This window comes from Trichosurus vulpecula, chromosome 6 (genome assembly GCF_011100635.1).
Source record: "Trichosurus vulpecula isolate mTriVul1 chromosome 6, mTriVul1.pri, whole genome shotgun sequence".
Taxonomy (NCBI): Eukaryota; Metazoa; Chordata; class Mammalia; order Diprotodontia; family Phalangeridae; genus Trichosurus; species Trichosurus vulpecula.
The window spans coordinates 168,568,610-168,593,439 of NC_050578.1; the positions used below are offsets into that span (position 1 = coordinate 168,568,610).

Here is a 24,830-nt window from a genome sequence, read left to right on the forward strand (position 1 = left end):
TGAGATCTGTGAAGACAAAGGTCACCCGAACAAAAGACTTTTAGTATAGGAAACAGAAATATGTGGCTGAAGTTAAGTAAAGAGACAAAGTGTCGTAAGAACTTGTCTGAATCTTATGCTTTCAACATTAAGACTTTAGTGGAAGATGAGAAACTCCAAGGCAAAATTAGTGATGAAGACAAAGCAGAAGATACTTGACAGAAGTAATGAAATAATCAGCTGACTGGATAAGAACCAGACCACCAAGACCTCTGAGACCATTTTTTTTTTACCCTGGCTATCTTCTACCTTGCTGCTTCTACTCTGCCTTCCAAAGTGAACTTCCAAATACCATTCTGAGGAAGAATCACCCACTCAACTCCAAATTCCTCATCTTCTTAGACCTTGCTTCTTCAACTCATTTGTCTTCCACAGGAAGGCTGAATGGACCTTTCCCCCTTGCCCTTTTCACTTCTTCTTGTGGGAACTACTGTATAGTCAAATACTATCATGTCAATCAACAGCTTTATTCTACTCGCCATCCCTGTGATTTCCCAGACTCAAATACCTTTCAATGCTTAGAATTAAGTATACTTGATCAGTTTCTTAGAATAAGAACCTTGAATAGTGAAATGTGCTTTTACCTACCTGTTGTACATACTTGGATATTTTGACAGGTCTGTGATCTCATCAATGTGGGTTCTTCCTCCAGTAATACAGATCACAAGCCACCTAGTCTGCCTATCTATTTAAGAATATGTTTTAAAAATACAGTAAAATGGATTATAGATTTAATTGTGAGAATAAATAGATAGAAGAGAAAGAGGAAGACCAAGGAATAGGACAGAGGAGAGCTCATCTAAGAGTGCATTTCTGTGCCAGCAAATCATCCCAGAATACCAGTGCTTTAGCTTTCAGGTTCCTTATTATTTTCGAAAGATCCTAGATCCATATTTATAGACGTTTGTCATGTGACACCCAATAGGCATTTGTTTAATGCTTACTGTGTGCCAGGTACTGTGGTTGGGATATAAAAAAATTTTTATCACAAAAGTCCTTGTTCTCAAGGAGCTCATACATTAATGGGTACATATAAGAAGACAGAGTAGAAGGAAGGTAACCTTAATGGAGAAAGCACAAATGATTAGGAAGGCCTCTTGCAGAAAGTAGCCTTTAAAATGAATTCTTAGGGAAGCCAGTGATATCAAGAAGTGGAAGTGACAAGGAAGAGCATTCCAGGTATGAGGGACAGCCAGTACAAGGTTATGAAGTGTCATGTGAGGAACAGTAAATAGGCCAGTATAATTTGCTTATAGAATTTGTAGAGGGGGTAATGTGTGAGAAAACCTGAAAATAGAAAAAGGAAATGTTGTGAAGAGCCTTAAATGCCAACCAGAGGATTTTGTATTTGGTCCTAGAAGTGGTAGAGAGCCCCAAGAGTTTATTGAACAGTGGGATGACATGGTGAGGCCTATGCTTTAGGAAATTCACTTTGGCAGCTGTGGAGGATGGATTGGAGTGTGGAGACTTGGGGTAGAGAGACCAAGTAGAAGGCTATTAGTATAAATGGAAGGTGATGAGGGCCTGAACTAGTATGGTGGCTTTGTTATTAGAAAGAATAGGATATAGATGAAAAATGTTGTGAAGGTAAAATGAAAAGATTTGTCAGTGAACTGCATATGTTGGGTGTGCGAGGGTGAGGAGTTGAGGATGACACCAAGGTTTCATGCCTGGGTAACTGGGAGGATGATGAAGTTCTTGACTATAATAAGGAAGTTCAGAAAAGAGGAGAGTTTTGGGGGAGAGATAATGGATTCTATTCTGTATATGTTGAGTCTGAGATACTAACAGACATCCAATTTGAAATGTCCAATAGGCATTTGGAGATGAGGGATTGGAATTATCATCTGCATAGAGATGATAATTGAACCCGTTCGAGTTAATGACATCACCAAGTGAGATGGCATTGGGGGGAAAAGAGAAGAAGGGACTAGGGCAGGGTTTTTGGGATCACCTACACTGAGGGGAGATGACAAGGATGAAGATTCAGCAAAGGAGACTGAAAAGGAGCAGTCAGAAAGATGGGAGGAGAGCTAAGAGAGCAGTGTTATGAAAATGTTTAGAGGAGTATTCAGTGAAAGGTGATTAATAGCATCAAATGCTGTGAGAGGTGAAGAAGGATGAAGAATGAGAAAAAGCCATTAGATTTGGTAATTAAGAAATTGGTAATGACCACTACCACATTTTTTTTTTTGAGTAATAGACTCACTATTTATGTGACTTTAGCTAAAGTCCTTTAATTGCTCTGGGTTTCCATTTCCTCATATGTAAAAATGAGGAGGTTGGACTCTGCTTATGTCTGAATTGGGTTAACAGATATATCAACTGCATGTGTAAGAATGTGTTGTGAAAATGTGAAAGAAAGGAGCATTCTTAATTATGGTACAAAACAGCCATTTTAAATACCTCATTCCTCAAGCAGAAAGTTTTCATAAATTTTTTTAAATTCCAGGGATCAGATGTCCTTTCTGCTCTGGTCAAAAGTTGGAGCCTTACTTGCTATTGGAACAGTTAAAGGAAACTTATTTATATATAACCACCAGACTTCTCGCAAAATTCCTGTACTGGGTATGTAGTGTCAGACTATTGATTTTCTTAAATCAAATTTAATCATGATTTCAAAGTTAACCAAAAAACAAAAAAAACCCCATCATGTGTACTCTTCTGCAGTAGCAATATTGTCTGTATGTAGTATTATGAAGTTTTTTTATCTAGTCTTTAGTACTTTAATAGAAGTCATCAAATTATTAAATTAATAATAATTAGGCAAATATTTAAATAAATTAATAGTTCCACTTAATGAACATTTGAACCTCACTGTAATTACTCTCCATTAGAAAGAGGAATTTTGAATCCTGTTTAAGGAATAAAAGACTTCATCTATAAAGGTAATCATAGATCCTGAGGGAAGCATTGTAACATAGTTGTAGTATATAATGTTAATTTATTTTTCAGGTAAGCACACTAAACGAATAACATGTGGATGTTGGAGTTCTGAAAACTTACTGGCACTAGGCAGTGAAGATAAAATTATAACAGTTAGTAATCAGGAAGGTGATACAATAAAACAGGTAAAAAGTAGCACCTGCAAATTTTCAGTTTCTATTTTAATATTCTTAAAGTCATTAATAAGCTCATGGTTATTATTATTTTTATAAAACAGCATCCTGCTCTGCAATTGATATTAAACACAGTGGACCTACTCTTCTATTTCTTTTTTACCTTTCACTGCTAGGCTTCTAGAACAAGCAGTCTATACCTACTTCTTTCATTTCCTTGCAATCCTCTTTCCCTTTAACTTAAAGTAATCTGGCTTTCCACTTTAGCTCCTCTCTTTCCCTTTCACTGTACTGGAAGTATATTTGTTCTTTAAAGTCCCCTAATTGCCAAATCTCGTGGACTTTTATTCCTTGTCAGTTATCTCCTTGATATTATCTGTTACATTCAAATCCAAGTGTAAAAGAATAGGATTTGGTTCAGTGTCATTTGTGTGTTAAATCAACTTCCTTTCTTTTCCTTCAGCTTTACCTTGGGGCTGCACACCTGCCTCCTCTGTTCTTTTACCCCGCCAACTAGTGTGGGCCATGGAAGTATCCCCCTACATGGCTACCACTTAAAAACATCACCCTGAGACTTCATAGCCACAACCATTTATATCCTTTTTATATGAAACTCTAGGACCAAAGGCATTCAGGTAATTTTTACAAACAACTCCAGGGCCATAGCTACTCAATTCACTCTTAAATAGCATATGGAAAATAGCTGGCCAAAATTAGGGTCAAGGAGTGATTTTATTGTTAGTAACTGTTAGAGGCTGTATTCAAGCCAAGGTCTTCTAGGTATATGATTTGTCAGAAGTCCTTTTGAAACAAGGTCTTTCTGAATTCTAAACCCCAATTTCTCTCTATATTTTTCTTCAGAATATCATTCTAATCCATCATAGGCTGTTTTCCTTGTGGAATTTTAGGTTATAGGAATCTACCTGTCATTTCCCTCAAGCTTTTGAAATCTGCTTTCCTAATATCTTGAATGCTAGTTGGACCATAGCCATCTTTCCTTTTCTTTATCCCAAATTTTGAGGTGGAATGGCCACTTTCAATATTCCTATCATTTGAATATCAGAAACCAGTTACATGTTGTTGAAAATAAGATCTGGAATAAGCTATTTCCTTCTTTAATCTTCTACTTTTTGAAGATTAAAATTTTTGTTAGAGAAAGTAAATTATAAGCTGTTCTTGGAGCAGAGTTTAAACAGATGTTCAGAAAATTGAAGTCCTTCATTACATTTACATCCTGTCTCTGTACCAGGTTTTTAAACTGTTTTCCAAACTCTGTATCTATTACCTCTTTCTGTCCAGGTAGCCTATTATAGACTCCAATTGCAATATTACTTCTGGTACTGACTACTGATTTTTTTTTTTGCTCAGATTCTTTCAACTACGTTTTCTCCTCTTTCCCATACATGACTACGTCTTCTTAATGTACAGTACTACTGGGGGCAAGCAAAGATGGCAGAATAGCAGGAAGAAATACATGAGCTTCTTTCCCCCACCAGACAACTTATCCAAACATGTCTATAAAATGGACCAGACTGATTCTCGATTGGGAAATTAAAAAAAGTCATAGTGAGTCATTTTTCTAGCTCAGGTCAGCATACAGAGATACAGAGAAGTTTGTAGACCCTTGGAATAGGGTCTGTATAGGAGTATACCACACTGAACATTCCACTACAGGGAAAGGCTGTGTTCCTGGGCAAGAAGAGGTCTCAGGTCAAGCATAGGGAGATTTAAACTTGTGCTGAGTGATGGAACAGTTATCTTTGATCCTTCCAAGTCACAGATCCAGAGACTGACTGAGGAAGGGACCTTCACCTAGGGGTGGAGTTCAGGGTTAAAAGCAGTCAAGGGCCCTGGCCAATATACTAAGTGAGTAGTGGATTACCACAAGGTCAAAAACAAATAGTAGCTGTGTGACTCAGACCTCAGAAGCAGAATAGGATCTTAGTTTGAATTTCTACCCCAGACTAAAGAAGACTGAAGAGGAATAATTAAGGCAGGAATCCCAGACCAAAGGGGAGCCTGATGGCTGATAGTGGCTGAATCTAGCTGAGTCTATTGAAACTCCAAATGGAGCAGTCCTACAGGCTTGTTGGCTCAGACTCAAATGCAAATAAGAAACTTGTAAAGGTCTGACCATGCGGTCAGTGACTAGACTTTGTTCTGAATCAGACTGCTTAGGGAGCACTAAAAACTTATAGGTCCCCAGTGTGAGCTCTTTCTGAGATCTTGGAATAATATAACATTCAGTATCCTAAGAAACTGTCAGTAGGTTCGACACCTCCAGCAGGACCATTTATTGTAGGAGTGCATAGAACTGGGCTCTAACATCAAGTCCTAAGTCAGGAAGTAGGCTGGAAGAATGAGCAAACAAAAAAAAATAATTGTATCATAAAAAATTATTATGGTGATAAATGCTTCAGAATACAAACTCAGAAGAGAATGACTCCAGAACCTCTACGAGGAAGGTCTCAAAGAAAAACACAGCTTGGGAACAGTTTCAACTAGAATTCCTAGAAGAGATGAAATAAGTTTTTAAAAGTATTAAACAATGTTTTTTTATTAGTGAAATGAGTGGGCTAGAGGAAAAAATTGGAAAAGAAATGAGAACCGTGGAAGAAAAGAGTTGGAAAGAGAATTAACTGTTGGTATAAGAGATAGAAAGCTTTGCTTAAGCAAAAAATTAGAATGGACCAAGCAGTGGTCTTCATGCAAACTAATGACTTTATGAGACAACTAGAAATACTAAAAATAAGTCAAAAGACTAAAAAAGAAGAAAATGTAAGGTATCTCATAGCAGAAATGATCTGGAAAGCATATTAATGAGAGACAATTTAAGAATCATTGAGCTACTTGAAAATTATGATCAAAAAAGAATCTAAACATTATATTTTAAGAAATAATAATGTAATCCCAGTCCCAGAGCCTGTTGGTATGGGACTTTATTCTCATTGGTAGAGAGGCATGCCCAGCTTTTCATAAGGGTGGGGTGGAGTTGGTGAGTGAGAGTGCTTCATTATCTTTGGTCTCCTTCAAGTTCTCTTCAAGCTTTGAGTTGCTTCAGACCCTGCAGTCACTTTAGGTGCTTCTGGCTTCCATCTTTGAGAGGGAAAATGGGTGAAGCCAACCTCACTTCAGGTTGCTGAAGGAAAATGCTCTGGGAAAACATGAGAGGAACTGGCAGTCTTCACATAGCTGTCCTTAGCTTGCTCATTAAAGACTTCAGGGAACTTCCCTTTGAGTGCGATATGGGACTTGCTTGGTTGAGCTGAATTATCTTGTTCTCAATAGGAGAAACTTCTTTACTCTCTATTATTTCGTGTATATTTTCCTGTGGATACCTTCTCTGATTTGTTTTTCTATTTGGCTAAATAGATTTCTTTGCTATTTGATATGTGTCTTCATTGTGGAACTGGTATTTGGTGGAAGAGGGTTAAGGCTTGGATATAAAACTTAAGGTCCTGCTGCATTCCAATAATGATACAATAATCAGAAATTAGATTGAACCTGATCACATCCTCTAGACCAGGGCTGTCCAACCTTAGGTTTTTATTGAAGCAATAGACAATATATTTTGATTTGCCATTTTAGTGAGAGCTCTGCAGTAGCTCAGCTTCATTTACTAAAGCATGTATGTAAATTTCTATGCTTGTAGGCAGATTGCATAAATCGCACTGCAGGCCCCATGCAGCCCATGGGCAACATTTTGGACAACCTGCTCTAGACTAATAATATTTAAAGGAGAAGATAGATATAATTATAGACTGATACCCCCTCTCTCTGAGGAGAGCCGAGGAGCAGCTTCTAGCTCCAACTTAGTGCTTCCTCTGACAAGAATTGAAGTATCCCTTGGAGAAGAGTGAGAGAAGAGGCTAGAGATACCTATTCTACCTCACTTTGAACCACGTCCTACATGAAGGGGACAGCCTCACAACATATGGACTTCTCTACACAACTGCCAAGATGTCTTAGAACCAGAAGACAAAGTGAAAATAGAATGAAATTACTGGTTACCTGCAAAAGAGAAAACTCCCAGGAAGATTATAGCCAAAATCCAGAGTTTTCTAGGTCAAAGGAAAAATACTGCAGCCAGCTAGAAAGAAAGAATTCATATAATGAGCCACAATCAGATCACATATGATTTAGCAGCCACCACTACAAAAGAGCAGAGATCTTGACTATAGTATTTCAGAAGGCAAAGAATATAGGCTTATAACTAAGAATAACTCACGTGGGAAAACTGAAAATAATCTTCCAGGGGGAGAAGTGGGATGGGTGTGGAAATGGATCTTTAATGAAATAGAGGACTTCCAAAAATTCCTGACGAAAACACCAGAGTTGCATAGGAACTTTAAAGTGTAAACACAGGAATCAGGGAAAACATAAAAAGGTAAACACAAATGAGGATTGATCAAGGTCTAAACGAGTAATTTGCTTATATTCAAATATGAGATGATACATGCATCCCATGTGAACCCAATTATCAGGGGCCATAGAGGAAGACTACTTAGAAGGCCTGGAAGTAGTTCTGTTATGTCTCAATGATCTTAAAGAATAGAAAATGAGGGAAAGAGGAATACATTATGGGGGGAAAAGGGAAGGTTAGGGAAGACCATTTTACATAGGTGTGCAAGTAGAAGTTGACAAGGAGGAAGGGATGGGTGAAGCAGCTGACACTTAAGCCTCGTTCATTTGAACTGGTCAAAGAAGCAAAGAATACACAGATGCAGTTGGGTGCAGAAATCTATTTTACTCAACAGGGCAATAGAAGGGAAAGAAGAGAAGAGGGAAGAAGAAGGGAGAGTAGACTATGGGACAAAATCTAGTGAGATGTACAAAAAATCTGGTGGCAAAGAATTGGAAACTGAGGAGGAGCCTATAAATTGGGGAATGACTGATCAAATTATAGTATATAATTGTGTTGTGATACTATTGTACTGTAAGAATTGATGAAAGCAATGGTTTCAGAGAAACCTGGGGAGATTATATGAACTGATACAGAGTAAAGTGAAGTGAACAGAACCAGGAGAACAATTTATATAATGACCATAAGGCAAAGTCAAAAAACTGTGAAAGATTTAGGAACTCTGATCAGCATAATGACCAACCATGATTCCAGAGGAGTAATGATGAAAACTGTTCACTTTCTGACAGAAAGGTGAAGGACATAATGTAAAATGAGACTTTAAAAAAAAATAGGAGCAGCATGGAAATCTATTTTGCTTCAGTTTACGTGTTTGTAGCAATGGGTGGTGGTGAGTTGGAGGGAGGGAAGCTAGATTTTTGGTCATTGAAAAAATCCATCCAGTCTGAATGTCCTAGAGAGTGTATGAAGAAGAGCGTTGTGTTATTTATCCTTTGTTCTTGAGGAAGACCATAACATCTGTGTAATAAACGTGGAAAGATATGGTGGAGTCACCTTATTTAAGGGTACTACATTTGTGTTTTACTATAGAGACAATAGGGAGCCACCGAAGCTTTGTGTGAAGGAGAACGCACTAGAAGCAAAATAATAATTGAACTCGTTATCTTCCCCCCCCCCAAACCTTCCTTCTTCCTAACTTCCCTATTATTATTAAGGGTATCATCATCCTAGTCAACTAAGTTGGAAACCTAGGTGTCATCTTTGACTCTTGTATCTCTCTCCTCTTTCTCCCTGCTGCCCTCCCACCCTACAATATCTGATTGATTGATCCAGTCTTCTTGTTTCTTTATTCATAATGCTTTTCATATATGCCCCTTCCTTTCTGACACTGCCACCACTTTGGTGCAGGCCCTTGTCACCTCATGCCTGGACTGCTAGTGAGTCTCCCTGCTATGTCTTCCCATTCCAGTCCATACTTCGCTCAGCTGCCAAAGTGATCCAGCTTTCTAAAGCATAAGTGTGGCTGTGTCAGTTCTTGTACTTGAACTTCAATGGCTCTGTATAACCTTCTGGTCAAATATAAAATTCTATTTGGCATTCAAACCCCTTCCCACATTTCCAACTTACATTTTTCTTCATATCACATACTTTGCAATCAAGTGATACTGGCCTTCTTGCTGTTCCTCGGACACAGCAATCAATTCTAGCAGGGAAGACAATGTATACAGTAGATAAATGTGTATAGAATAAAGACAAGGTTAACTTGTAGGTTAACTAAATGCAGGACAATTAGGGAGGAAAGGCACTAGCAGTTAAAAAGATCAGGAAAGGTTTTATGTAGAAGTGCCACTTGAGGTACATCTTGAACATGGAGAGGAATTCTCTGTGGCAGAAGAAAGGAAAGAATGTGTCTACCACATGGAATCCACACCCAGACCCTGGCCATCTGCATGCTGCTGTGCTTGCGCACTTTAGCCTCTATTTCACACCCATCTGAGTATTCTACCTTCTGCTCTAGCAGAAGCCATATCATCCCATGTGTAATCAAATCAAAACAATCCCTTTTGATCACCGCTCCCCTATATATGTTGTCTTTCCCTTATTAGAATATAAGCTTCTTGAGGAACGGGACTTGCTTGTATGTGTATCCCTAGTGCTTAGAACAATATCTGGCATGGAGGATGGCCAGTGAAAAGGTACAGGCATTACACATGGAGATGAGAGAGTGTTGTCTGTTAGGAACAGGGAGAAGTCCAATTTGATGGGACTATAGAGTGTAGCAAGGGGAGTAATGATAATAAGGCTTAATGAGAGTTGGGGCTAGGATGTGAAGGGCTTGAAAAGTCAAGCTGTTTTTATTTTATCCTAGGAGCTATAGGGAACTCCTGGAGTTTCTTGAGTAGGGGAGTGATATGGTCAGATCCGTGCTTAGAGAAAACCACTTTGGCAGCTTTGTGGTGGAGGTATTGAAGTGGGGACAGATAGCAGAGAGAAAGGGACAGACTTGATAGAGATAGAAACACAATTTGGCAATTAATGGGATAGGTGGAGAATGAGGAACTGGGGATAATTCAGAGATTGTGAACCTCTGTGACTAAAAGGATGGTAGTACCTTTGACAAATTTGGAACATTTCTTGGGACTTCTGCATAGTTTTCCAGTCTTATCTCCTACATATTTCTAACCAAATTGGTTTACAAACTGTCCCTCCAAGTACAGCCTGTACTTTTCTACTTACATGTTTTTGATATCTATTTTTCCCTGCTCAGAATTCCTGTCCTTCTTTTCTGCCTACTAACTCCTTCCATTCCATACAATCTTTTGTGACCTCTCCAAATAACTTTTTATTGCTTTTTCAAGTTCTTTTGAACTTACTATCTCTGGTCCTGATAATTAATACTTTATTTCCTTTTGCATATATCTCTTCAATTGTATTGAGTCATTATCTAAATAATAATTTATAATAAATAATCTAAATATTAAATTCTATTGTTACTTGACTTTTAATGTGTTTGGGACTCCTCAACTGGATTTAATCTCTTTGAAAGGCAAGGGTCTTCTCTCTTCTTCTTGTTATCTTTCGTAGGATCTTCAGCACAATAGGAGCTCAATAAATAATTGATTTAATTTTAAAGTTTGAAATGTATTATTTAAGACATTTAAAAACATGATTGTGCATTTTTCCCTCTAGGTTCTTTTGAAAACAGACCTTAGTGATATGCAGTTTTCAATGATGAGGAGTGAAAACAGAGCAATAACAACTGAAAATACTGTAAGAACTCAGTTTGAAACCAAGATGCTCTTGTGTGGTTGCCTTTGTGTGTATGGATATTGTCAAAACCCTGCCTGAACATGCCTTATCTTTCCTATTAGGTTATAAGCTCCATGAAACCAGGGACTGCATCTTAGACATCTTTCTGTCCTCAGTAGCACCTCACATAGTAATTTTCATATAGGGATATTGAGGAGTGGAAGAGAGTTTTAAACCTAGAAGACAACTTAAAAGTAATTCTGTTGAACCCTTCATTTGAAAAGTGAGGAAACTGAGTTTGAGTAGATTAATAACTTGCCCTAGTTCATACAGCAGGTTAGTGTCAAAACTGAGGATAGAGTCCAGGTCTACTGACTCTTGGGCTCTTTTCCTTATATGATGAAGCCTTCTATATGAGCATTAAATGAAATTTACTTCAGAAGAGAGATATAGGAGAGTGTTGAGATACTTTTATATGTTTTCTGTCCTATTTCAGCCATTACTTAATCATATTCATCTTGGTGAAACCTTTTGCAAGGACAGGATAGCTACACATTCTTAGTTTTTATGAACATAGTAGTACTGTTTACGTTTTAAAATTGTATGTACATAAACATGGTATTTTTCAATAATAATTGATAATAATCTTTGAAAATCATAAAGATAAACTGCTTTAATAAGATTTTGCACTAATACCTCATCATAGCGTAGAAGAGATCATAAAAATTCATTATCAAAAAGCCACTTGTTTTTTGGTTGTTGCAACAGCTCAATTTGCTAGATGTTGAGGATCTGTGGAGGAATCATAAGTATGATCTGTGAAGTACTAAAACCTAAAAACTCAAAGTACTTATAAATTATTGAAATACTGACAAGTTTTGGCATTAAAAATATCTTGGGCATTATAGCAGTTCACTTCCTTCTAGGTTCTTTTCTCATAATGGCCCTGTGAAAGCTGCAAATAGTGTCTCAGTTCTACCGATGAAGAAATTGAGATTAAGAGGAATGAGGTCACCTGCCCATGATAACATAGAAAGTAAATTGTTGAGCCAGGCCTAGGACACAGATATTGTGATACTAAGTCCAGCATGCTTTCTACTGTATCACACTGGCTCTCCCTAATGTCTCAGTTGTTTAAGTGGATCCTTGATTTCACTATGGTGACTATTAACTGTAACAGTGAAGACTACAAGCTAGCCATCTCCTCTATGGCTCTTGTTCACATCCTCCCAAAATGTAGCCCCAGGAGTCCCACCAGCATGCTGGCAGTTTGGTGGGGATGTGCAATCTTCACTTCTCTTGAGACTAGTGAAGTATATTGCTGTCCATGGGTTGTCCTTCACTCTTGCCTCCTGATCAGGACCTTTTCATTTGATTGTACATTTCTTTGAGGATATCCTTTACTCTAGTTCTCTTCACCTGGCTTGTAATGTATTGAAGCCTACTTACACCTAGCAAGTACCTCTCTATTGTTCTTGAATGTATGACTGGTAGGCATACAGCAGCACTGGTAGAACATAGGTATTGAAAAGATGAGTTGTTTTAGGGAAGAATTTAGAGTCATTAAAAGAACTTTGCTATTATTATTGCCAATTAGTAAGATACAGTGGGAGGCAGTGTGATGCAGTGGATAGAGAGCCAATCTAAGGATCAGGACTTCTTATCTCCTCTCTCACACTTACTGCACGTGTGACTCTGAGGAAGTTACCTAACTTTTAGTACAACAGGCAATTACCTAAAACCCTTAGTCATTGCTTGGGCTCCCGTAGTGCATTATTTTTATAGTAGTTTATTGTCTTACAGTTTTTGAGCCCATATTAATTGTGTATACCACAAATTAATGTTTAATTTTATTAGGTTTTTAAATTCAAGTTGCTAATACTTTGTCCATTGACAGGTAAGTGTGGTGGTTGGCAAGAAAAATTTATTTCTCTTTAATGTGAATTGTCCAGAAAATCCAATTGATCTAGGATTCCAACAGCACTATGGCAACATTGTTTGCTATCATTGGTAAGTCATTGCCATCATCATGATAATGAACTATTTTTACTAACTTTTTAAGCGCTTTGGTTATTTCTTCAGCTGGAATCATATAGGTCCTAGTCTTGTCTCTATTTTTTTGCTGTTATGTTGGTCTTTTCTTGATTATGAACTTATTATTCCCAACTCAATTAAGACTACATTTTGATCTATCAATGACTCTGTGATCTCAGTAGTTCTACAACTGCGTAGATTTCAGTCTTCTCATCTTGTGTGACTATACCCCTATACAAATCCTTCACAGAGAATCCTTCTAGATCTTTGACATTTCACAGCTGATTCCTCACTCTACATAACCAACTCACCTCCTTCTCCAGTCATGCATTCATCTGATGATATCCTTTATGGCACTTCTCTTGTGCATCTCTCCTCATTCATAGTATTTTGAAGATTATTGTCCACAAGTAATATCTGGCAAAGATATATGTCATGGTGGATCAATTCTATGGATTGCCCATTCAGCTCCATTTATAGTCTGGACAATAGACATTTTGTTCTGTGTGGATAATTAGGCCTAATTCTTTTGAGTGATTATGCAGTTAGCATAATCCCAAAACAGGAACATCAGCATGACCTTACCTTCTTTTTTTTATATATATTTTTAATTTATTTAACATATTTAGTTTTCAGCATTGATTTTCACAAGAGTTTGGATTACAAATTTTCTCCCCATTTCTACCCTCCCCCCCCACTCCAAGATGGCGTATATTCTGGTTGTCCTGTTCCCCAGTCAGCGCTCCCCTCTGTCACCCCACTCCCCTCCCATCCCCTCTTCCCTTCCTTTCTTGTAGGGCAAGATAAATTTTTATGCCCCATTGCCTGTGTATCTTATTTTCTTGTCGCATGCAAAAACATTTTTGTTTGTTTTTGAACATCTGTTTTTAAAACTTTGAGTTCCAAATTCTCTCCCCTCTTCCCTTCCCACCCACCCTCCCTAAGAAGTCAAGCAATTCAACATAGGCCACATGTGTATCATTATGTATAACCCTTCCACAATATTCATGTTGTGAAAGACTAACTATATTTTGCTCCTTCCCAACCCATCCCCCTTTATTGAATTTTCTCCCTTGACCCTGTCCCCTTTCGAAAGTGTTTGTTTTTGACTACCTCCACCCCCATCTGCCCTCCCCTCCATCATCCCCCCCCAATTTTTTTATCTTCTTCCCTCTTCTTTCCTGTGGGGTAAGATTCCCAATTGGATATGTATGGTATTCCAGGCCAAATCTGATGAGAGCAATGTTCACTCATTCCCCCCTCATCTGCCCTCTCCCCTCCTCCCACAGAACTGCTTCCTCTTGCCACCTTTATGGGAGATAATCCATCCCATTCTATCTCTCCTTATCTCCCTCTCTCAGTATGTTCCTCTCTCATCCCTTAATTTGATTTTATTTCCTTTAGATATCTTCCCTTCATCTTCAACTCACTCTGTGTCCGCTCTCTCCCTCCCTCTCTCTCTCTCTCTCTCTCTCTCTCTCTCTCTCTCTCTATATATATATATATATATATATATATATATATATACATACACACATAAATATATACATACATACACATTCACCCATATATATATATATACATATACATATATGTATGCATATTCCCTTCAGCTACCCTAATACTGAGGTCTCATGAATCATACACATCATCTTTCCATGTAAGAATGTCAACAAAACAGTTCACCTTTAGTAAGTCCCTTGCAATTTCTTTTTCTTGTTCTTTTTCTTGATTACCTTTTCATGCTTCTCTTGATTCTTGTGTTTGAAAGTCAAATTTTCTATTCAGTTCTGGTCTTTTCACTGAGAAAGCTTGAAAGTCCTCTATTTTGTTGAAAATCCATATTTTGCCTTGGAGCATGATACTCAGTTTTGCTGGGTAGGTGATTCTAGGTTTTAATCCTAGCTCCATTGACCTCCGGAATATCGTATTCCAAGCCCTTCGATCTCTTAATATAGAGGCTGCCAGATCTTGGGTTATTCTGATTGGGTTTCCACAATACTCAAATTGTTTCTTTCTGGCTGCTTGCAGTATTTTCTCCTTGATCTGGGAGCTCTGGAATTTGGCAACAATATTCCTAGGAGATTTCTTTTTGGGATCTATTTGAGGAGGCGATCGATGGATTCTTTCAATTTCTATTTTGCCCTGTGGCTCTAGAATATCAGGGAAGTTCTCCTTGATAATTTCTTGAAAGATGATATCTAGGCTCTTTTTTTGATCATGGCTTTCAGGTAGTTCAATAATTTTTAAATTATCTCTCCTGGATCTATTTTCCAGGTCAGTGGTTTTTCCAATGAGATATTTCACATTGTCTTCCATTTTTTCATTCCTTTGGTTCTGTCTTATAATATCTTGATTTCTCATAAAATCACTAGCTTCCACTTGCTCCAGTCTAATTTTTAAAGTAGTATTTTCTTCAGTGGTCTTTTGGACCTCCTTTTCCATTTGGCTAATTCTGCCTTTCAAGGCATTCTTCTCCTCATTGGCTTTTTGGAGCTCTTTTGCCATTTGAGTTAGTCTGTTTTTTAAGGTGTTGTTTTCTTCAGTGTATTTTTCATTATTTTTTTGGGTCTCCTTTAGGAAGTCATTGACTTGTTTTTCATGGTTTTCTCAAATCCTTCTCATTTCTCTTCCCAATTTTTCCTCTACTTCTCTAACTTGCTTTTCCAAATCCTTTTTGAGCTCTTCCATGACCTGGGACCAGTTCATGTTTTTCTTGGAGGCTTTTATTGTAGGCTCTATGACTTTGTTGTCTTCTTTAGGCTGTATGTTTTGGTCTTCTTTGTCACCAAAGAAAGAATCCAAAGTCTGAGACTGAATCTGGGCGCGTTTTCGCTGCCTGGCCATATTCCCAGCCAACTAACTTGACCTTTCAGTTTTTCAGTGGGGTATGACTGCTTGTAGATTAGAGAGTTCTATGTTCCACATTTGGGGGGGAGGTGCCAGCTCTGCCACACCAGCACTGCTCCCTCCCCAACCCGGACTGGGCTTAGATCTTCAGCAGGCTGTGCACTCCTGCTCTGATCCGCCACTTAATTCCTCCCACCAGGTGGGCCTGGAGCCGGAAGTAACAACAGCTGTAGCTGCCCCACCTCTGCTGCCCCCGGGGCTGGAAGCCGAACTGCGAACTCCTTCTACTCTCGCAGCTTTTCCCACTAACCTTCTCCGCAGTATTTGGTGTTTGTGGGTTAAAGAGTCTGGTAACTGCCGCAGCTCACTGATTCAGGGCGCTAGGGCTCCCTCCACCCAGCTTCTGGTCTGGATGGTCCACGCCATTCAGGCTGGGTTCTGCTCCACTCCGTTCCCAGCTCCCAGCTCCGTGTGGGATAGACCTGACCCAGAGACCATCCAGGCTGTCCTGGGCTGGAGCCCTGCTTCCCTCTGCTGTTCTGTGGATTCTGCCGTTCTAGAATTGGTTCAGAGCCATTTTTTATAGGTTTTTGGAGGGACTCGGTACGGAGCTCACACTAGTTCCTGCTTACCAGCCGCTATCTTGGCTCCGCCCCCCATGACCTTACCTTCTATAGGGAATATCTGTTCAATTTAAGATTGTCTTGAACAACCTTTATTGACAACCTCTTTCCAAGCATATACCTGTCTGTTTTCTGCCTCAATCGTAGTAATTATAGGGTCATCAAACAAAGATATCTCAAGAAATCATTTATTATTTTGGTGTTGATGACAAACACTTTGTGGGAAGAGAGTCTTGAAGGTAATGTTTTCTTTATGAAATCAAATGTTATTGTCAATGGCACAGTGCAATGTTTTATACTCTATACTACTCAGTCAACTATGTGGCTGTAAAGATGTGCTCTTTTGGAGAATTTTGCTTATGAAAGCCTATCTATTCAATTCTCATACCTTGTTATCATTGGCAAGAGTTAAAAAATCGGTACTCTTACCACCAAAGGGTGAAAAATGTTATTGCTTATTTGGGAATATTAAGAAAATTAACAAGTCTCCATCTTCTATAACCATTCAGCAACCTTGTATACCTATCCCAGGACCAGAGTTTCAGTTATAGGGGAGAGTAAGAAAACAACAGAGATTCCCTCTTTATTACCATGGAGATGGTTTCCAAAAAGGAGCTGTCACTGCTTATTGGGAAATCTGAGATCAACCATCCTATGGCTAGCAAACTACCTCTTTTTCCCCTCCACCTCTTCTGTGATTCAGAGCTATGAGTCACTTAGGTGAAAACTCATTCCCTTGCCACCACATCATTCATTCCCATCTACCTTAGCCCTGCCCTTTCAGAGAGCCTTTATTTTGCTCTACTCTCCCCTCTCACAGTCTTTTCTGGAACCTATGTTCTTTCATTAATAAACTTCTTTTTATATTAGATCTCTTCATTTCACAATTTATAAATGAGTAAAAAATTATTAAACATCAGCTATGTGCCAAGCACTATACCGAATGTTGGGAATATAGATACAGAAGTGATATAGTCTCTGACCTCCATGAGTTTACATTCTTATATGAGGAGGTAGCATTAAAAGGGGGTGCTGCCCAGGGAAGGCAGTTTTCATCTGAGGAACTAAAGAAATAATGATCAAAAGTATTGAATTGATTACTATTCCTAGCAAGGAATGGAAAGCAGGGGAGGAGGATTGGGTTATGTACATTGGGACAGGGCAACTAACATTTATTAAGGGCGTACTGTAATGCTGGGCACTGTGCTAAGCCCTGGGAATACAGAGAAAGGCAGAAAAAACAACCTAAAACCAGCCCCAATTTTCAAGGAGCTTACAGTCTAATGCGGAAGACAACATACAAACAAGATCTATACAGGATAAATTGGGACTAGTCTCATATGGAAAGCACTAAGATTACAAAGGGCTGGAAAAGGGTTGATGGCAAGATCCCTGGAATGGATGACTGGATGGGATATGAAGCATAGCCGGGGACTGGCTAGATACAATGAGATTGACTTTGCATTTGCTTCCCATTCAGGACAGCTTAGCTTATCCTTACATTCATGGAAACCTGGCTACCCTCTGTGTCCCTGCCTTTCTTCTTCCATACTGGATGTACATTTACTTATGTCCTCCAACAAATGGCCAAAAGGAAGACTAACTCTGCCTTTGGTTCCTCGTGCTAACTTTCAGGTTCACTTTTTGAATTTATTACTCAGCAACTTCTCTATTGAGGTTCATTCCATTCATCTCTGTTATCTTATCCGGATCCTGACTGCTATTGCCTACTAGGCTTCAGTCCTTTCTCCCCCGAGGAATTAAATGCCTAGTCCACATTCATCCTCTGCATGCCAACCCCTGCTCAAATTCTTGGGGACATATATATATATCAATCAGCATGTTGATATCCTTTCAGGCATTCTGGCTTCCTAGTGCATCAGATTCCTCGATTCCTGTCACCTCCAACTTCACTCCATCTCAGCCACTCATAACTATGTGACCTCTATAAACCAGAACTCTGATATGCTCTTTGATCACAATCTCCTATATTTCAGTCTTTCCCTCTACCTCATTCCTCCTAAACCTGTTTGTCTTTATGTAGATGACTCAACATATCTAGCCCTCACCACAAACCCAGCATGTTCAGAACAGATATTTCCGTCTATGTTCTAGATAGAATGATTTACATTTTAGTTCTGAAACTCAGCATTCCATAGCCCACCTCTATGTCTTTTCATAAGCTGTTCACTGTGACTAGAGTACTCTCCTTTTTTTTTTTACTTTCTCACACTTAAGTTTCCTAGCTTCCTTCAAGACTCAACTCAGGTGCCCCTCTCCTTTAGGAATTTTTTCTTGCTTGTCCTAGTTTTGATTTGCTTCTGAAATTAGTTTATATTTCTTATCTGTGTCCATCAGTAGAGCGTAAGCTTTTGAGAACAGGAACTGTTTTGTTCTTGTCTTTGTATCCCTAGAACTCGGTCTTATACATAGTAGACTCTTAATAGTTAAAAACTTGTTTATTTGTGTGAATTAATTAACTGAAGATATCTTTGATGCTTGTATATTATCATTCTATAGAAGTGCAAAATTACCCATATAAGGTGGGAGTTACAAATATTACAAAATGCCAACCTTTGATGGTTTTAATGAGAGGTCTAAGGTTTTGTTTCCCCCAAACCATTAGTGTCCTGGTCTCAGATAAGGAGTCAGTTCACTCCTTAATAGTCTTAAAGTCATGTGACCTTCCTGCCCAGAATTCCACTGTGTAGTCCAGCTATTCCCATGTTATCTTTAGTGCCATTTTTATTTCCTTGTGTAGCTTTGTGGGCCCTGTGATGTCAGATCCAAATGTGATGACTCCTTTGTCATTCATAGAAAAAAAGAGTTTGTTATTTAAAACCCTCCACAATCTGGTCTCAAACTACCATTCTAGCCTTATTTTACATTATTTCTCTTGCACTTTATAGTCCAACCAAACTGACCTCCTTACTGGCCCTTACACATGACATTTCATCTAGTTTCCATGTCTTTGCATAAGCTGTCTCCCATGCCTAGAATGTCCCTTCTCACTTCTGCCTTATTTAAAAATAAGTCCTAATTTCCTTCAAAACTCAACTCATGTCACCTTCTACATGACGCCTTTCCTAGATGCTCCCCGTTGCTAATGCCTCGTTGCCCCACAAAATCACCTTGTTAATATTTTGCATATCTGTTTTATATACTTATGCAGGTAAATATTGTCTTCTTCAGTGTGTGTTAATTCCTTGAGGAAAGGGACCATTTAATTTTTGTCTTTGCATCCACAGCAGCCTTCCTAACACAATTCTTGAAACATACTAGGTGCTTAATACATTTTTGATTGATTATAGAAATCTTTACAATATTTTCTATTTAAAAAAATGTTTATTGGCCAATTTTGTCCGTAACTGCTCTTATGATGTTTTGACTTATTTGAGTGTTTCACCAAGTTTTTTATAACCATATTTGTCAGCTATTTCTATTGATTATATGAGGCAATATTGCTCAGAGTCTTTTACTGTCCTCCAATCTTTAAAATGAGTTTTTATCAAACCACTATTATCCCTGGATGCCATATCTCTTCACTTGGCAAGGAGATCATGTTTGCTGGCTGAGGCACTTCCTAGGCTATTTTGGTCCCTTTGTTATAGTGATTATATATATCCTTATGAACATCCTAATAATTGATTAATATCCTTAGTTAAACATCCTTAGGAAAGGTGACAATCTGTGTCAATGTCAGTTCTTTTTTTTCCTAAGAAGATATACATATACATATATATATATATATATTTATTTGTTTTTCTAAGTATTTTTTATTAGATTTTTTATCTTTAGTTTACAACACTCAGTTCCACAAGTTTTTGAATTCCAAATTTTCTTCCCCTCCCTCCCCTCCCCCCTTTCCCCCCAGAAGGTATGGGATCTGATATATGTTCTATGTATACCTTTGAATTAAACTCATTTACACAATAGTCAAGTTGTAAAGAAAAATTATGACCAATGGAATGAATCATGAGAAAGAAGGAAACAAAACCAAAAAACGAGGAGGGAAGAAAAGAAAAAAAAGAGAGCAAATAGTTTGTCTCAATCTGCATTCAGTTCTTTCTCTGGCTGTACATAGCTCTCTCCATCATGAGTCCTTTGGAGCTGTCTTTGAACTTTATATTGTTGAGAAGAGCCAAGTCTGTCAAAGTTAGTCATCATAGAAGCAATATGATTGTGGTTGTGTACAATGTTCTCTTGGTACTGCTCCCCTCACTCAGCATCAGATCATGTAGGTCTTTCCAGATTATTATGAAGTCTGTATCTTCCCCGTTTTTTATAGCACAATAGTATTCCATTACATTCATATATCATAACTTGTTTAGCCATTCCCCAATTGATGGGCATCCCCTTGATTTCCAATTCTTTGCTACCACAAAAAAGCTGCTATAAATATTTTTGTACATACAGGTCCTTTTCCCACTTGTGTAATCTCTTTGGTATAGAGCCCTAGAAGTGGTATTGCTGGGTCAAAGTGTGTGTACATTTTTATAGCCCTTTGGGTATAGTTCCAAATTGCTCTCCAAAATGGCTGGATCAGTTCACAACTCCACCAGCAACGTAACAGTGTTCTAATTTTCCCACATCCTCTCTAGCATTTATCATTTTCCTGTTTTGTCATGTTAGCCAATCAGACAGGAAAGATGTGGTACCTAAGAGTTGTTTTGGTTTGCATTTCTCTGATGAATAGTGATTTAGAGCATTTTTTCATATGCCTATGGATATCTTTAATTTCTTCCTCTGAAAACTGCCTGTTCATATGCTTTGACCATTTCTCAATTGGGGAATGACTTGTATTCCTATAAATTTGGCTCAGTTCCCTGTATATTTTAGAGATGAAGCCTTTATCAGAGACATTAGTTGTAAAGTTTTCTCCCAATTTTCTGCTTCCCTCCTAATCTTTGTTGCATTGGCTTTGTTTATACAAAAACTTTTCAATTTAACATAATATCCATTTTGTATTTTGTAATGCTCTTGGGTCATGAATTCTTCCCTTACCCACCAATCTACAATGTCAGTTCTTTTAACACTTTCAGTATCAGTTCATTTAAATAGGTCAGGTTGGAATTGACTCTATTGTGTGCCATACCTTCTCATTTATTATTTTCTTCTAGTTTATTATTGACTTTTCTATTTTTCTAAAAATTTAGTGGTTTGACTGTATACAGATCATTGACTCAGAAATGACTTGCTGCCCCTGGAGAAATCTTATGTCTGGAGGCCCTACTCTGCTGATTGGTGACTGACTGCCACTATTTCAGAATGGTCCTTAGTCATGACTTTGCTAATGTCTTCTCTTTCTCTCTAAAAGTAAGGACTATCTTGCTTGTATATGTGTCCCCAGTACTTAGAGTAGTGCCTAGCACATAGTAGGCATATCTATCTATTCATTAAAGACTAGTCATTTCCTGTCAAAATAGAATACATTTCATTTTGGGGGATGATTTTATTTGGACTTTATCATGTCCTGCATCTCATAGCTCTCTTCTTGAAGAAGATATTTTTGAAATATAGAAAGTGAAATTTCTATACTGGCAATAAACCTCTTTGCCTCTGTTGCTTTAGTTATGAAAAATGTTTTGTAATATTTGTACATATAATAAGATGTGCAAACATACATATACATATATTGCATCTTATGCCCAGTTTTGCTTTGAAGTTATAGGATATTAAAATATATTAAGTATTTGGATGATCTTGTTAATTTTTTAAAGAATTTCTCTACAGCCTCATCCTCTGCATCAGCTATTGATGCATAGTTGATTGCATAATTATAATCATTATTTTTTTGAGGGGGGAAGGCAGGGCAATTGGGGTTAAGTGACTTGCTCAAGGTCACACAGCTAGTAAGTGTGCCAAGTGTCTGAGACCCGATTGAACTCAGGGTCTTCCTGACTCCAGGGCCAGTGCTCTACTCACTGCGCCACCTAGCTGCCCCTAGCAATGATTATTTTTTAAAAAAATAAGATTAAAAGATTTTAAGGAGTCAGTGGGTAGAAAGCCAGTCTAGGAATCAGAAAGCCCTTGGTTCAAGTCCTGCCTCTGACATATACTGTGATGATGGGCAAGACACTCAGCCTCTCAATGCCCCAAGAATTCTCTGTGACTCTAAGGAGTCACGATGGTGTAATAGAACATATACTGGCTCTGGAGTTTAAATCTTCCCTCTGACATTGCTACCTGTGTGACCTTAGGTAAAACTTTAACTATGCCATTGAATCATCTGCACATAGACACGTTATAATCCCTTCTTTACTAAGGTATATTCCTTTAATTTACTTTTAACCTTTATACTGTCCACATTTCTCAACTTTATATCAGATCATTTCTTTACCCCAGTCTTGAATGCTTTCATTTATAGTCAAACTCTCTTACTTCAGAATCATCCTTTACGCTTTGCTCATGTCATATTGCTTAACTTCCTTAACTCCTGTCAATTCTTCAGCCATAATTCATCCTTTTTATGCCTTCTTTTCCATTCCTGTAGCCACTAGCCAGGGTCAGGACCTGTAGTATGTATAGCGAAGTACTACTGAGTCACTTGAGACAACATGGAAATATTGTAGCGGTGTCATGTAGTATGAATTATTTTATATTGTATGTTAAGCATCACTTAAACAGGATTTTGCCTATAATAGAATTAAAAAAACAAATTTAATCTTAGCTCTATCCATAGGCTCTATAGTTAGGGGCCTAATATTATAAGAAATTTAATGATACCTACTAGAGAATAATAGAATTGTTGATGTATAGCTCTTTTATTTTAAAACTAAGCAAAAAAAAAAAAAACCCTGCACATTTACCTTTGTGTTGCATACTTAATATTCATTTTTACTTCAGGTTTGGTGATGGGTACATCATGATTGGTTTTTCACATGGGTATGTTGTGGTTATCTCCACACATTTTCAAGAAATTGGTCAAGAGATCTTTCAAACCCGTGACCACAAAGATAGCCTAACCAACATTGCAATATCTCAGTCGCTAAATAAAGCTGCAACATGTGGAGACAACTGGTAGGTAACAGTCAAATTACTTTAATTATACTAAAATTGTGTTTGTTTTTATATTAAATACCACATTTGGACTTACCAAAAATTTCACTGCAAAATCATTTAAGTAATTTTCCTCCTAAAATCATTGCTACACATTCATTTTGGATTTAAAAAAATCCCAGAAAGGGGAATTTACTGTCTCTCCTAACTTTCCCAAGGGTCCTGACTCTGAAGTTTGAAAAATAGCAAAGTAAATAAGCATTCTGGATAATTACAAAGAAGGATGCTTTCTCTTTTGTTTAATTGCTATTTTGGGAACTTATCTAGATAATTGTACACTAAGTCCACTTCATTTTGCCTTTGTTTATGTTATATTTAGAAAGTTTAACGTTCTTTTCCGTGCTACTTTAATTCACAGCAAAATATAGCTTTTGCTTCTATATACCTTTTAAAAATCTCATTTCACTAATTTATCAGTTTTTTAGACTGACAGGGTCACTTGTGATGTTAATATTTAAATCTAAATAATTGATACAGACCCTTTTCTTGATTTTTATTTCTCTTGTCAGTCTATTTAGTTGTCTTCTTCTTGTCTGTCTTTTATTTAGTTGATCACTTGATGTGGTAATAATGAAAATCTTTTATGTTATTAGTTTGAAAGACCTGAGATTTGATGAGTTTTGGTGCGGATCAAAATTCTTTCATGAACTGTGGCAAACCAGTCATCTGGTGGCCAACCTTGTGGTGAATGGGATTGAGTAAAGTTAATATCTATTTATTTATTTCAGTATTAAAATCCATGATTTATCAGAACTGAAGGAAATGTATGCCATAATAAATCTGGATGATGAAAATAAAGGTATAGTAACAGCTTCTCAAACTTAGTAGTTTTTCTAAGTTGAAAAATTGTAGGTAAAAACACATCGGAAAGAAAATACATGGGGAAAAAACATTTACTCACCTAAATCCACTTATCTCCTTTCATTTTTTGTTTTTCCTAGTAGTTTACATTGGTTCAGATCAGGAAGTTATTAGACTAAAGCAAAATACTAGGCTCTCCTTCTTTGATTTGAAAATATTACTATGAATATTTTGGCTCCTATTTTTCATCTGATTTTCTATTTCAAATAGTACCTTGCTTCAGTTTTGGGAAAGAATGGTATTGGGCCTTTTGGGGCAATTTCCTTTTGAACAAAATTCATTGATAATCACATTATTTAACCTCTGATTTTTAACATTATTGCATTTCCAGGTCACATTGCATATGCTTCCTTAAATAATTTTTATAATAAACGTAACAGAATTTGCAGTAGAATTATTTTTATTGTGTGTTACAAGGGCTTGAACTCACTTTGAAAAATAGTCTTTGGATTTGGCAATTTTTTCCTGACCCATATTTATTTTAGGAATATGAAGTTAATTATATGAAATGTTAGCTTTATCCTCCTCTTTGCTTATATCAGGATAACTCAGTTTTGAATCATTTTTAGTACCCCAACTAAGTTATGCTTGAGTAAGGAGAAAAAATGATGAGAATATCGTGGAAGTTACTTATTCTTGAATTTCAGATTTTGCTATGTAGGGGAAAGCCTGTCTTTTTATATTAGAATATTT

The 24,830-nt window shown here is 37.5% G+C and overlaps 1 protein-coding gene across 1 annotated transcript in view; it reads left to right on the forward strand.

The window, feature by feature from the left end:
• LOC118854835 (WD repeat-containing protein 19-like) overlaps positions 1-24,830 on the forward strand; it is a 157,633-nt gene that overhangs the window by 14,676 nt on the left and 118,127 nt on the right. The window contains 6 exon segments of the mRNA XM_036765055.1: positions 2,492-2,607; positions 2,995-3,110; positions 10,651-10,731; positions 12,608-12,720; positions 23,064-23,237; positions 24,005-24,075. Of these exon segments, the coding sequence (XP_036620950.1) occupies positions 2,492-2,607; positions 2,995-3,110; positions 10,651-10,731; positions 12,608-12,720; positions 23,064-23,237; positions 24,005-24,075 (671 nt within the window).